Source organism: Trachypithecus francoisi, unplaced genomic scaffold (genome assembly GCF_009764315.1).
Source record: "Trachypithecus francoisi isolate TF-2019V2 unplaced genomic scaffold, Tfra_2.0 Lachesis_group12, whole genome shotgun sequence".
In the NCBI taxonomy this organism is placed as follows: Eukaryota; Metazoa; Chordata; class Mammalia; order Primates; family Cercopithecidae; genus Trachypithecus; species Trachypithecus francoisi.
This window is the reverse complement of record NW_022681457.1, coordinates 428,743-442,591: the sequence shown is the minus strand read 5'-3', so window position 1 is coordinate 442,591 and position 13,849 is coordinate 428,743. Positions and strand designations below refer to the sequence as shown.

Sequence of the window (13,849 nt, the reverse complement as noted above, 5' to 3'; positions counted from 1 at the left end):
AAGCACCCTCCCAGCTGGCTCTGCTGGCCAGTGGGCCCTGGGGTGGGAGAGCCCTGCACCAATCACACAGATGACACTGAGGCAGGTGACGGGAATTAAATAACTTTTGACTTTATTTCACTAGAGATAAAACCAGCAGCATCACAGCTTAAGCCCCTTACCCCACCCCCTTGTCCTCCCCACCCCTCCCTCTTCTGCCTAATGTCGGTAATGGGGGCTTCGGGATCGGGACCTTGAGCGCCTGGAAGCAGAAAGGGAGGGGCCGTGAGAATGGGGTGTACACACATCAACACACCTGGGGCCATGGAGGCTTCAGTGATGGGAGCACTTGTCTGTAGAGGAGGGATGTTCCCCAAGGGATGAGACCAGCCCCTCCAACGGGAGGTGGGTACAGGGTGAGGCTGGAGGAATGAGAGCCAGGACCTCCCATCAAAGGACAAGTGTCACTTCCCAGAAAGTGGAGGGTCTTGGGCTTCCTTACCTTCGAGAAGAGCTGTATTCTCGACCTGGAAAGAAAAGAGGAGATGAAGAGCGAGCAAACATCTAGGGTCAGGGCCTCTTCCTTGACCCGGGGTGAGGTCCTCAAAACTGAACTTCAGGGGTTGTCTCCAAATGAGGGGACATTTCCAGAGAGTCCAGTGGCTGCGATCTGTGCCCCTCACCAGCCCACGCCGGAATGAGCACTTCTAATTTCTGCCATCACCTTGTGACTAAAGCAATGTGTGTGTACGTGTGTGTGTCTTAAGAGCTTTCATTTCTGGAAGGCTAATGTGGAACACGTACTATTTTTTTTTGTAACCCTGCTTGACACTTTTCTTTAAAGCCCCAGAGCCCTCCAGCCAGGTGGGGACACTCACTGTATCGGGGGGAGGGTGAGCGACTCTGCCGGCTGTACTGGCGTTCCCACTCTTCTCTCTCCTTCTCTCGGCGTTCCCTCTCCCTGCAAAGGCATGGCGTTAGCATCTGGCCGAGAACCCTGGACACACTGAACTCAGGGAGGGCAGGTGCTTCCGACACCCTACTCTGAGGAAGACAATAAACCAACGGGGCCGGTACTGCCACCAACCCCTGCTTGGAAAGGGGGCCCGGGGTTCAGAGGGACCCCAGCTGGCGGAGCTGACTGGAATCCCAGCCCCCTAGCTAGGAAAGCCTTGTGAACAGAGGGAGGCAGGATAGTCCCATCATTTCCTGCCGCACTGGGGCACCTGCACACACTGAGTGCTGAAATGGTCTCCGTCACAGTGGCCAGGCTTGACAACCTAATGGCTACATCTACTGGGTGCCTTCTCCGTGCCTGGCCTTGATCTTGTCAAATCCCCCCAACAGCCTGTGAGGTGAGACAATGACTCTGTCTCCACTTAGGAGATGAACAGGCTGGGACAGGAGAAAGACCCATGGCAGTGGGTGGGTGGGGAAGGGGTATCAGGAACAGCTTGCCAGGCCAACAGAACAGCAAAGGTGACTGGCACTTGGAGGCTGGAAGAGCTGGGACGAGGTTGCGGTGGCGGGAGGCAGGCCGAAATGGAGGGAGGAAATTCAGGAAGAGGAGCAAGAGAGGCGGTGGGGCACAGCCCTGAGGGCCAGGCAGGGCTCTGCCTTTCATCCACCCACAGGGAGCTGGGCAGGGCTCGAGCCAAGAGCCCGTGGTGGGAAGGCCAGGAAGCCCAGGAGCAGGAGGTGTGGCCATGGGACAGGGAGGGGCAAGGTCTTACTTCATCCGGATCTTGCGGGCCATGGCTCGAAGCTCGTCTTCCCGCTCCTGCAGCAGACAGGGCTATGAGGACGTGGCCAGGCCAGCACCTACCCGTCACCCCAGCCCTCCCTTCCCCACTTCACCTGCCGCTCATGCTCCTGCTGGATCATCTTCTCCTGTGCCGCCTTCTTATCCGCCTTGACTGTAGGGAGGAAGATATACGGTGGCTGAGGGGTGCCCTTAAGAGCCCTGCTCTCTTTTTTTTTTTTGAGATGGAGTCTCCCTCTGTTGCCCAGGCTGGAGTGCAGTGGCGAGATCTCAGCTCACTGCAAGCTCCGCCTCCCGGGTTCACGCCATTTTCCTGCCTCAGCCTCCCCAGTAGCTGGGATTACAGGAGCCCGCCACCATGCCTGGCTAATTTTTTGTATTTTTAGTAGAGATGGGGTTTCACCGTGTTAGCCAGGATGGTCTCAATCTCCTGACTTCGTGCTCCACCACCCTGGCCTCCCAAAGTACTGGGATTACAGGCGTGAGCCACCGCGCCCGGCAAAAGCCCCACTCTCTAAAACGGGGCTGAGCTCAGACAGGTCAACCTGACTGCAAAGGCCTCAGCACGGCGGCAGCGGAACTGATGCAAACCCACTCCTCCCCAGAGCACTTCCGCGCCTGCGCAGACTCTCCAGGGAAGGGCCAGGCCTCCCGAGGTGGTGCTGGGTCTCCTTGCTCCCACTGCCAAGGGGAAGAGCTGTGAAACCCTGGAGGGGCGGGGCAGAACATACACTGCCTGTTCAGCGCCTTCTGCATCCTCAGTTTCAGCTTCTCCTGAGGCGTCAGCTTGGGCTGGGGAGGGGGGAGAAGAGGTGGGAGAGGGGGTGGGTGTCCCAGAGCTCCCACAACCCACCTCAGCCAAGAGCCTGGGGCTTTTGGGGCGGGGGGACGGGGAACGACGTGGGGAGGAGGGGCAGGCTGTGGACAGCCTTGAAGCTCCCAGAGGCTCAGTGACAGATGGAGCCCCAGTGTACAGTGAGGAGGGAAGAGGGACATGGTTCTCATGGGGGCAGACCCTTCCCCTCCCCTCCCAGTCCCTGGGGCTGGATCTCCCAGCCCACCCGGGCCCCCCTGCAGGCCCACCAGGCCCAGCTCTTGGGCACTGCTGCTGACGGGAATTAGACGGGCGAGTTCCAAATTCTTACTGACTTTGGCAGCTCCTGTCTCTTTACCAGCGGCAGGTTCGGTCCTGGGTGGGGGCAGGGCCAGAGGACATGGTTGGGAAGGGGAAAGGACAGCTGCCACCTCTGACCCCAGCCTCAGCACTGCCCTCAGACCAGGTGGCCAAGTCATGGGCCTTCTGAGGCCCCAGGGTGCGACCATGTCCCTCTCAGACCCCACAGAACCTGTAAGACCGGGCCCTGGCCCCTTCTGACCCTCATCAAGGACAAGGTTCTGACTGTGCAGATCCTCCAGGATTTGGTGTGTCCTCCTCAGACCCCCCAGGCCAGGGCTGTGTCCCCCTGAAATCCACCCTCCCAGGCCAGGGCTATACCCCGGCCCCCAGACTTCCTGGGGTAGGGCTGTTTCCCCAAAAAGAAAACGGTGACGTTCGCCCTCCCCACCTGAGGTTGGCAGCCCTCTTCCTCCAGACCCGCCCTGCTCACTTTTTCAGCTTCTCGCCCACAGCAGGGGACGCGGCCGGCCTGGTCAGCTTCTCTCTTGCGGGTGATGGCGAGGGGCTCTGGCTGCGGCTGCGGCTGCGGCTGTGGCTACGGCTCTGGCTGGGGCTGGGGCTGTGGCTGCGGCTGTGAGTCAGGCTGCGACTGCGGGACGGACTGAGGGACCAGCTGCTGCGGCTGCGGCTACTGCTGTGGTGCCTGAGGCCCCGGCCGCCCCGCCTGTAGCGGTCCCCTGAGTGGGAGCGGCTCCTGGGGATGCAGCAGGGCAGGAGGAGGACTGTGAGGCTCCAGGGACCCCAACCGCACCCCACCCTGGCTCCGGATCTACAGTCCTCCTTCCTGCAAGGCCCGGGGTGAGGGGCTTGACTCTCCTCTCCTGCTACTCTCTCTCCGAAATGTCCCGAAGCGGCACTCTGGCCTCCCTCTGGCTACAGAGATGGCGTTCTAGATACACTCAGCCTAATGGCAGTCCTGCCATCATGAGCCCTGCCTGGCCCGTGTCACCTCTCCCTCACTAGACACCCACTTGGCAACTTCTTGAGAGGGGCGCTCTGGGAGGGATGGCTGGCTCCCCCTTTATGAGCCGTGTCCAGCTCAGGCACAATGGTGTTCCATGGTGACCTCATCTACACCCTCACCCACCTCCTCATCCTGCTTGTGTCCAGGGTCTTGACAGCAGTGGGGACCACCCCTTGTCCTCTACCAGTCTCAGCACAGACCCACAAGTTCTAATCTGGGGATGTGGAACCCCATCCTCTCCCTGCTCCGGACACTCTCAGGCTGGCATGCAAGATGTGCCCAGGTCCCACCTGCCCTCCAACTCCTTCTCCTGTCATTGCTCTGGGTAAGCTACAAGGACTATATGACCCGGAAGCCAATTCTGGGCCACACACTAACTCTGCTTGGGGCTCTCTTGTTTTTTTTTTTTTGAGACAGAGTCTGTCACCCAGGCTAGAGTGCAGTGGTGCAACAGCTCAGCTCACCGCAACCTCCGCCTCCTGGGTTCAAGCAATTCTCCTGCCTCAGCCTCCCGAGTAGCTGGGATTACAGACGTGCACCACCATGCCCAGCTAATTTTTGAATGAAATTTTTATAAAATTAAAATTTGTTGTCATTATTAAGAAAACAAGGGCCAGGCGCAGTGGCTCACGCCTGTAATCCCAGCACTTTGGGAGTCCAAGGTGGGTGGATCACAAGGTCAGGAGGTCAAGACCAGCCTGGCCAACACAGTGAAACCCAGTCTCTACTAGAAATACAAAAATTAGCCGGACATGGTGGTGTGCGCCTGTAATCCCAGCTACTTCGGAGGCTGTGGCAGGAGAATCACTTGAACCCAAGAGGTGGAGGTTGCAGTGAGCCGAGATCGTGCCACTGCACTCCAGCCTGGGTGACACAGCGAGACTCTGTCTCAAAACAAAGGAAAGAAAACAACAGCTATCCTCTAAAAATCCAGACCCTCAACTTCTCCTGAGAACTAGAAAGACTAGGTGACACTAGACCTGCTGTTGAGCGGTCAACACCCCCACTGGAGGGAACACGTGCTTGCCAGGTCAGCAGGATCTCTACCTGGCCCCTCTACTTTACCTGCCAGACCCTACAGGCAGCTGACATGGTGATCAGTGCTACAATAATGCAGGTAATGATGCTGACGATATTAACGGCACTTAGCACCAGCCCTGTCCTAAACACCTTACATGGGTTTACCTGTTACACCTCTAACAGCCCAGAGAAGCGGATGCTATTATTGCAATTTTACAGAAGCAGAGGCCCAGGGACTCTACACTCGGGCAGGTGCCCTGCAGGCTATGCTCCCACCGACCCAGCGTCGCTGCCCTTCCAAGAGCAGTCCTGACCCCAACAGGAAAGGAGACCGGAAGCGGGTGGACCAGTCCCCAGGTGACTTTATTTTCTAAACCATCCCTAGAGCTGGCCTCTCATCGTGTGTTCCCCAAAATAAAATGTCTTTTTTTTTTTTTTTCCTTGAGATGCAGTCACATTCTGTAGCCCAAGCTGGGGTGCAGTGGCATAATCTTAGCTCACTATAACCTCCGCTTGCGGGGTTCAAGCAATTCTTGTGCCTCAGCCTCCTGCATAGCTGGGACTACAGGCGCATGCCACCATGCCCAGCTATTTTTTTTTTTTTTTTTTTTTGAGACGGAGTCTCGCTCTATCACCAGGCTGAAGTGCAGTAGCACGATCTCAGCTCATTGCAACCTCTGCTTCCCCGGTTCAAAGTTCTGGGATTACAGGCGTGAAACACCGTGCCTGGCCTAATTTTTTGTATTTTAGTAGACACAGGTTTTCACCATGTTGCCCAGGGTGGTCTCGAACTCCTGAGCTCTGGAGATCTGTCTGCCTCAGCCTCCCAAAGTGCTGGGATTACAAGTGTGAGCCACCGCGCCAGGCCAATGAGCTATCTTGATTTTTTCCACTCACTTCCCCATCCGCTCCTGGCCACACAGGAACGCACCCCCACCAAGGAGTTTCCCAGCCCTCAAGACCCGGACCCGTCCCTTCAAGCTACAGAATACCCTAGAGCGTCCATGCGCTTCTATTCCCCTGGACCTGGAACCCCTGACAGCAAAGACAGTCTCCTGAGGAGAGAGAGATACGCAGTCTCCTCTCCACACCCTGCTGTGGAAAACGGGCTAGGCTCCACCTCCACTGCCGCCAGGATGCGTACGCAAACACCTATGCCTTGCCCTTTCCAACCAAGAGCTTCCGGCGGAAGAGCAGTGGCCTGTGCCTGTCCCCTCAGATGGGGTGTTCTCTGAGCCAGGTGGCCAGGTTTCCTCCCTCTGAGCACCTTCTCCCCAAGATCGAAGCCCGCGCCCCCCAGGCCCTCCCGCCCACGCCCAGCCGCACACACCTGCTTCTGCGCCGGGGCCCGTAACCACCACGCCGGGCGGGCGAGCGGGAGTAGCGGTGTCCATCTCGGGAGCCCCCACCTGAGTGCCGCCGGCCACGGCTACGGGACCGGGAGTAGCGCCGGGAGCGGGAGCGGGAGCGGGACCAGGAGCGGGACCGGGAGCGGGCGTGGCGGCCGGAACGGTAGTAGCCCCCGCCACGGCGTGAGCGGGAGCTGGAGCGAGAGCTGGAGCGGGAGCTGGAGGTCCTCGAGGCGGAAGAGGAGGAGGAGGAGGAAGAGGAGCGGCGGCTGCAGGCGGGGCACGAAGGGCCGGTCAGCGCAGGCTTGAGCCGCGGCCCCCCTCTGCCCCGGGTCCCCCCCATGGTGACCGGGGCGTAGGGCGGGCGGCGGGAGCGTTACCGACCGGGCGCTGGCATTACGTCCTGGGGCGGGGCCGCCAGGCTGGGGAGGTGCGGGGGGCTTCCCTGTGGCGACCCCTGATGCGGCTGCGGCAGCAGCAGCTGCGGCTGCCTCCTCATCGCTGCCTCCAAAACTGGTGATGAACGTGATCTTCTCCTCGCGGCCTGGGGTCGGGGAGCGGGAGCGGGAGCGGGACTCCGAGCTGGACTCTGAGGGTGACCTACAGGTAGGGAGGAGGAGGCTCACTAGCCCAGGCTCCCGGAGCCTCTCCGGGAACAGCACACACAGCCGAGCAACAGCAGCGCCAGCGCAGGCCAGAGCAACCCGGGAAGCCAGGCGGGTGGATGGAGCCTGGAGGGCACTGAAGACCCAGCTCTGAACAAGGACTTGACTCACAACCATGCAGCCTTTGCTAAATAACCAGGAAGGACAATGACAGACAACTGCTCTAATTTTATGTGGCTATGAAAAATGGATGAGCAGGCCGGGCGTGGTGGCTCACACCTGTAATCCCAGCACTCTGGGAGGCCGAGGCAGGCCGATCACTTGAGACCAGGAGTTTGAGACCAGCCTGGCCAACAAGGTGAAACCCCGTCTCTACAAAAAACACAAAAAAATTAGCTGGGCATGGTGGCGCGCACCCGTAATTCCAGCTACTCAGGAGGCTGAGGGCACGATAACTGCTTGAACCTGGGAAGCAGAGGTTGCAGTGAGTCCAGATCACACCACTGCACACCAGCCTGGGCAACACAGCGAGACTCCGTCTCAAAAAAAAAAAAAAAAGATAAGCAGATCTCTGCACAAAACACAGAAAAGTTTTACTCAAAAGAAACATGGATAGCCGGGCGCAGTGGCTCAAGCCTGTAATCCCAGGACTTTGGGAGGCCGAGATGGGCGGATCACGAGGTCAGGAGATCGAGACCATCCTGGCTAACACGGTGAAACCCCGTCTCTACTAAAAATAGAAAAACTAGCCGCGCGAAGTGGCGGGTGCCTGTAGTCCCAGCTACTCGGGAGGCTGAGGCAGGAGAATGGCGTAAACCCGGAAGGTGGAGCTTGCAGTGAGCTGAGATCTGGCCACTGCACTCCAGCCCCGGCGACAGAGTGAGACTCTGCCTCAAAAAAAAAAAAAGAAAGAAAGAAACATGGATAATCTGGGAGGAAAAAGCGAGTTCTGAAACACTGAGTGTGGTGCAATTCCATTTTAGTAAAATAAAAAGGAAGTGGCCAAGTGTGGTGGCTCACGCCTGTAATCCTAGCACTTTGGGAGGCCCAGGTGGGAGGATTGCTTGAGACCAGGAGTTCAAAACCAGCCTGGTCAGACACTTATCTCAATTTTTTAAAAAAAAAAAAAACAGTTTTTTTTTAATACATGAAATTTTAAAAATAAAAAGAAGGTACCTGATATCCAACACTCCCACGTATAGAGCACTAACCTACACCTTTTATTTCCCCAGAAGCCATTCACACCTTATCTAACCTCGACCCACAGCCACATGAGGAAGATTCCATTCCCACCCCCTTCCAAAGAGGGAACTGGGCTTCAGAGAGCTACAGAGCTTGGATGAGGGGGACTAGGATCACACTGAGCTTGGTCCCTCTCAAAATCTCTGCTCCAACCATTCTTTCACCCACGAGACAAGCACCTGTGCCCAGCGGTGCTACTGAGTGCCTGTTATTTCCCACTGGCCACTTCTGGAAATTGAGATTAAAGTGACTTGATTTCTCAGTCACAGTTTTGCCATATTTGATCATTTTTTACCATAAGACTGCGCTGTATTTAAATCAGAAAAATAAAATAAAGAAGCTTCAAATATAAAGAAAATTTTATTGGCCGGGCGCGGGGCTCACGCCTGTAATCCCAGTACTTTGGGAGGCCGAGGCGGGCAGATCACGAGGTCAGGAGATCGAGACCATCCTAGCTAACACGGTGAAACCCCATCTCTACTAAAAATACAAAAAATTAGCCGGGTGTGGTGGCAGGCGCCTGTAGTCCCAGAGAATGGTGTGAACCCGGAAGGCGGAGCTTGCAGTGAGTCGAGATCGGGCCACTGCACTCCAGCCTGGGCGACACAGCGAGACTCCGTCTCAAAAAAAAAACAAAAGAAAATTCTATTTAAAACTGGGAAAACAAGACAGTGATCTGGAAAACACAAAAATGATTCAGACCCAGAACATATCATGCAGTCTGTGGTCTTGGGGTGGCCTAGCAGGGTGAACCCCCCATCCCCTCCTCAGCGTCCCTGTCCCCATCAGGGGGCTCCCTGTCTGCTACTCCCTGGTCCTCCGGAGGAACTTACCGCTTATAGGGGTCATAGGTGGGGCTGTCTCGGCGGGCATAGCTAGAGAGAAGAATGGGGTGGGACAAGTTGGGGCTTAAGATCTCAGTAGGCATGAATTTGGGATAAGTCCCCCAACTTGAGGACCCAAAGCTAGGCACCTGGCACAGTGAGGGGGCTGCTGACCAGGTTGGGGGCCTTCCCTTGATTCCTCCACCCACCCCCACCTCAGATCTGTCAAGCATGAACTTAGGCCCCACCCCACAATGTCCTAGACCCATCATGACTCTGAGGAACTTGGACTTCAGCAACCCTGGTTCTGCTTGGCCTCCTGACCCTAGAATGAAAGCATCCCTCCTCCCAATCCTCGTCTCTGGCTCTCACTGGGTCTGGGCTTACTAATGATGATGATGATAAGATTAAAATAGGCTCGGTGTGGCGGCTCATGCCTGTAATCCCAGCACTTTGGGAGGCTGAAGTGGAAGGATCACTTGAACCCAGGAGTTTGAGACCAGCCTGGGCAACATAGCAAGACTCCATCTCTACAAAGCATATTTTATTTTAATTAGCTGGGAGTGGTGATGCATGCCAGTAATCTCAGCTACTAAGGAGACTGAGGTAGGAGGCTCGCCTGAGCCTAGGAATTTGAGGCTGCAGTAAGTCGTGATTGCACCACTGCACTCCAGCCTGGGTGACGGAACAAGACCCTGTCTCTGGAAAAAAAAAGAAGAGAGAGACTATCACAGCTGAGGAAACTGAGGCCCAGAGAGGTGAAGTCACTTGTCCAGCATCATGCAGCTCATAAAGGAGGAAACTGGGATCCAAACCCAGGCCCTACAGCCACCCAGCCTGGCCTTTCCTGCACTACCCTCTGTGTGCCTCTGTGCCACCGCTGACAGCAGTGACAACTGGTGCTATTCTTTAAGGAATGTTTCGCACACCAACCCCTGAACCTACAAGTCATTTAAGCCTTATAGGAACCCTCAATCACTCTCCTTTAAGATATGTGGCAAAAAGAGGCATGGGTTTGCACCGGGCCTCTCCTCAAGGCTTCCTGACCCAGGCTGGGCTCACTGCTCCAAGCCAGACTGCCTCCTCCAAACCTGTCCCAAGACCTCCCTGTGGGGACTGCCCCAGCCCTCTCTCATGGTAGGTGATAATGTTTCACTTTCCAAAGGAAGAAAGTGAAGCTCAGAGAGTTCAGGAAGTCACTTGTCCAAACTCCAACACAGGAAACAGCCAAGCAGCAGAACTGGGTGAGAGTCCAGGGCAAAGCCTGTGCCCTCTATTCCTCTGCCGCCCTAGTGACAGCCTCATGCCGCCTGTGCATGGGCTCCTGGGAGTCTGGCAAGGGCCCCCAGTCCTGCAGGGTGAGGGGAGTGGCTGGCAAGGAAAGGAGTCCACATGGCCCTCAAGGCCGTTCCTACCTCTAAACCTTCATGCAGGCCATGCATCGCCCCACTAGAAAGACTCTTTCCTCAAGTCAAATGCCTGCCTCCAAAGAGCCTTCTCAGGCCCTAAGCCCCCGCTCCCTTCCCCCAGAGGCCAGCAGGGTGGGCGTTCAGGGAGAAGCCCTACCTGGGTGGGCTGATCTTGCGACCCCTCAGCCGCTTCTCCCGAAACTCTCTCCGCTGGCGTCGAGAGCGGCGTCCCTGGAGTAGGGTGGGTGCCAGACTGGTGAGGGGGTGCCCTCCCTGTGACACAACCCTGTCCCCTTCTACTCCAGCCCAGACCTCACCGAGTACATGGCCTTCTCCTCCTCAAGGGCCTTGGCGTGCTTGATGGCCTCTGCCTCCTCCTTATCTTTCCGGAGCATCCTATAGAGGGGGGTGAGAATTAGGGTGGAGGAGGGGGCACGCCACAGGATAAGGAGGACACAGGCTGAGTCATCAGAGAAAGTGAGGGACCCGAGTCACCCCACACCAGCCTGAGGTATCTTTCATTCAGTGCCACTTATTGAGCACCCTCTGTGTGCCAGGTGCTATCTTAGGCATCAAGAACTCAGCACTGAAAAAAAACAGAAATCCTCACCTGCACGGGCTGACATTCTAGGGGAGAAGATAATGAGCAAGGGAATAAAATGCATGGTCCATTAGATGTTAGAGCAAAGGCAGAGGAAGCTGCATTTTTCAAGAGGAAGCTCAGGGAAGCCACACAGAACGGGGTATCTAGAGAGAAACCTGGGGGAGCAAGCTGCAAACGCCGGAAGTGAACAGCAGACAGAGTGGCCCAGGTGCTGGGCCAGGCCTCTGCACTTGAGGAGCAAGGAGGCCATGGAGGCTGGGCAGGGGGGATGGGGGCAGTCAAGAGGACCAGATGGGTAAGACCTTTCAGCCACGGTGAGGACACTGGATGCGCCTGAGGGAGGTGGAAGCCACAAAGGGCTCTGGGCAGAGGGTACCATGCTCAGGCTCCGCTTCTGGTTCACTGCCCAGTGAGCTGGGACCATTCTGTGTGGTCTTATGAGCTCAGCAGTGGGTGTGGCTCAGGGTAGAGCAACTGCCAGGATAAATCACCAGGGAATGAAGCCTCTCCACTAGAGGGTGCTGTCCCCCAGCCTAGGAATCCCCTGGGCTTCCAAGAGTCAGATTCGCCCCAGGTCACACTAAGTAGGGCAGGCTGGGTGATTTGGGTGCAGCCTGTTCCTGCACAGATGAAGTGAGGCCACGACCACCATAGGCTCAGGGACCTGCATGTGTAAAGTCCTGGGCCCAGGGTCAGGCACACAAATGCTCACAAACAGGATGGCTGTCAGTATCGGGAGTAACAGTGAGATGCCAGGGTGGGCCCACAGAATGGGGAGGAGTGTCAGCAGGCAGGCCTCACCTGACGAAGTCACCGTCGGCCATGCCATAAGTCGTGGCCTGTTTGTTGAGATCTGCCACCTGCTCCTGGTTCAGTTCATCCACGTCCACCTCCACGTCTGCACCAAGAGAAAGGCTGTCAGGAGCCACGGCCGAGCAAGAGGACAGGGGAGAAGGGGCAGTGCTCCAGGTGGGGGTGATGGGGCGCCTGCCAGACTGAAGGACTCTTCAGGAAGGGATGGCATCAAGTATGGCTCATCTTGGCATCCCCTAGGCTCACACAGGGCTTGGCCAGAGGTGAGCACAACACAGGGTGGACAGAGGCAGCTGGGGGACGGGGCTTGGAAGGGGCAGATGAACGGAGGGAGAGAAAGAAGGGAGAGATGGATGGATGGGTGGAGGGACGGATGAAGGGATGCAGGGATGGATGGAGGGCAGGAGGGATGAAGGGAATAGAGGCAGGGAAGGAAGGAAGGAGGGATGGGTGGATGGAGGGAGGGAGGAATGGATGAGATGTGTGGCGGGGTTGATGTGGGAGGGAGGACTGAATAGGGTCAGACAGACGGCGGCTGAAGATCATGGTGGGCGGCAGGCAGGGTACAGGTCACAGGTGTTTGGAAGCAGGGCGTGTGATGAGCCAGCGGAAGGAGGGCTGGGTGGAGGTCAATGTGTGGCTCTACAGAGTGTGAATAAAGAGCCGGCTGCTGGTCTGAGCGCAGTGGCTCACGCCTGTAATCCCAGCACTTTGGGTGGCCAAGGCAAGTGGATCATGAGGTCAGGAGTTCAAGACCAGCCTGACCAATGTAGTGAAACCCTGTCTCTACTAAAAGTACAAAAATTAGCTGGCCATGGTGGCGTGTGCCTGTAGTCCCAACTACTTGGGAAGCTAAGGCAGGAGAATCGCTTGAACCCAGGAGGTGGAGGTCACAGTGAGCCAAGATCACGCCACTGCACTCCAGCCGGGGTGAGAGCAGAACTCCATCCCAAAAAAAAAATAATAAATAAAAAAATAAAAAGAGCCGGCTGCTGGATGAGAGCCAGGATGAGAAAAGCGGAGAGACTCGGGGTGGTTTGATCAGTGGAAATCCAGAGGGGAGGTGAATGGCAGAGAGGGGAGGGTGAACAGATAGATGCCTGGAGGATGGGGGCTGGCTCTGTAAGAGATGAACACTTGTTTTCCAGAGGAGGGAAGAGAGCAGAGAAGGGGCAGAGGCACACAGAGGCCGGCCCAAGTGGAGAAGAATGGAGTCAACACCTAGGAGGGGAAAAGATCATAGAAACACCACCCTAGAAATGAGAGATGAGTGAGACGGGGTGGCAGGAGGCTGGCGTGCCCTGGGGCGGGGGAGGGAGAGCGACACAGCTCGTAAGCACGGGGTGCCCCACAGAGGGTGAGGGACGAGACACAGAAACGATGCCCAGGGACTGTGGGTGGGGAGGGCAGAGAGGGGACCCCACCGATGTCGGGGATGACCTCATCTTCATCCGAGTTGCTCTCCTCCTCGGCTGCTGACTCCTCCTCCTCTGGCTTTTCTGCCGCCTTCTCTACCTCAGCCACCGTGCTGTCCTCGTAGGTATAACCGATGGAAGCCTTCTTCTCTGCCAGCCTGGGAAAGGGGAGCCGTTGAGCCAGGGCCGTGCCTGGCAGAGAGGAGGGCCCCAGGCTGGCCCCACACACCAGCTTCTCGAGTGCCACGGCCCCCTCCCCTCAGGCTGTCCCTCGGCCTAGGTCCCTCTGCTCCTGCCCACACCCAGCTCCTCCCTCTTCCTCCACATCTCAGCTCCAGGGCCCCACCTGCCAAGAAGTCCTTCACTGGCACCCTAGGGTGGGTTGGCACTGTCCTGAGCTCCCCAGTCCTGCCTTCCTTGGGTCATCTCTGTTGGGGAAGGTCTGTCTCCCGCCTAGACCATAAGTCCCACGAGGGCACAGCCCAGAGTCCTCCTGAGCAGTCAGGTGCCCCAGCTTTGCCCTGAACAGAGCAGTGCCTGAGGGGCCTGAGCAGGACCCTGAGGCTGGGGCCGTGGACGAGGGTTGAAGTCTCCAAGAAGCATCCAGGACAGTCCCATGGGACCCCTCCCAGTGGAGGAAGGCGGCAAGCAGTCAGGGGGAGCAGGAGGGAAGGTGTCACTGAGGG

General features: G+C 57.2%; 1 protein-coding gene across 5 annotated transcripts in view; it reads right to left on the bottom strand.

The window, feature by feature from the left end:
* Positions 1-86: 86 nt before the first annotated feature.
* The window catches only part of CLASRP (CLK4 associating serine/arginine rich protein), a 32,762-nt gene continuing 18,999 nt past the window's right edge, over positions 87-13,849 (bottom strand). The window contains exons 7-21 of one of the 5 annotated variants that reach the window (XR_004440408.1): positions 13,173-13,321; positions 11,737-11,833; positions 10,649-10,727; positions 10,489-10,562; positions 8,932-8,973; positions 6,636-6,851; positions 6,233-6,520; positions 3,349-3,612; positions 2,887-2,930; positions 2,473-2,533; positions 1,837-1,895; positions 1,713-1,759; positions 858-940; positions 482-506; positions 87-241 (exon numbers count right to left, since the gene is read on the bottom strand). Coding sequence is in view for 4 of the 5 variants with exons in the window: in XM_033223619.1 (XP_033079510.1) it covers positions 199-241; positions 482-506; positions 858-940; positions 1,713-1,759; positions 1,837-1,895; positions 2,473-2,930; positions 3,349-3,612; positions 6,233-6,520; positions 6,636-6,851; positions 8,932-8,973; positions 10,489-10,562; positions 10,649-10,727; positions 11,737-11,833; positions 13,173-13,321 (1,924 nt within the window). In the remaining variant the exon portion in view is untranslated. Of the gene's footprint in view, positions 242-481; positions 507-857; positions 941-1,712; positions 1,760-1,836; positions 1,896-2,472; positions 2,931-3,348; positions 3,613-6,232; positions 6,521-6,635; positions 6,852-8,931; positions 8,974-10,488; positions 10,563-10,648; positions 10,728-11,736; positions 11,834-13,172; positions 13,322-13,849 lie in introns of all 5 variants that reach the window. The other 4 variants (XM_033223620.1, XM_033223621.1, XM_033223619.1 and 1 more) reach the window with 4 other exon arrangements.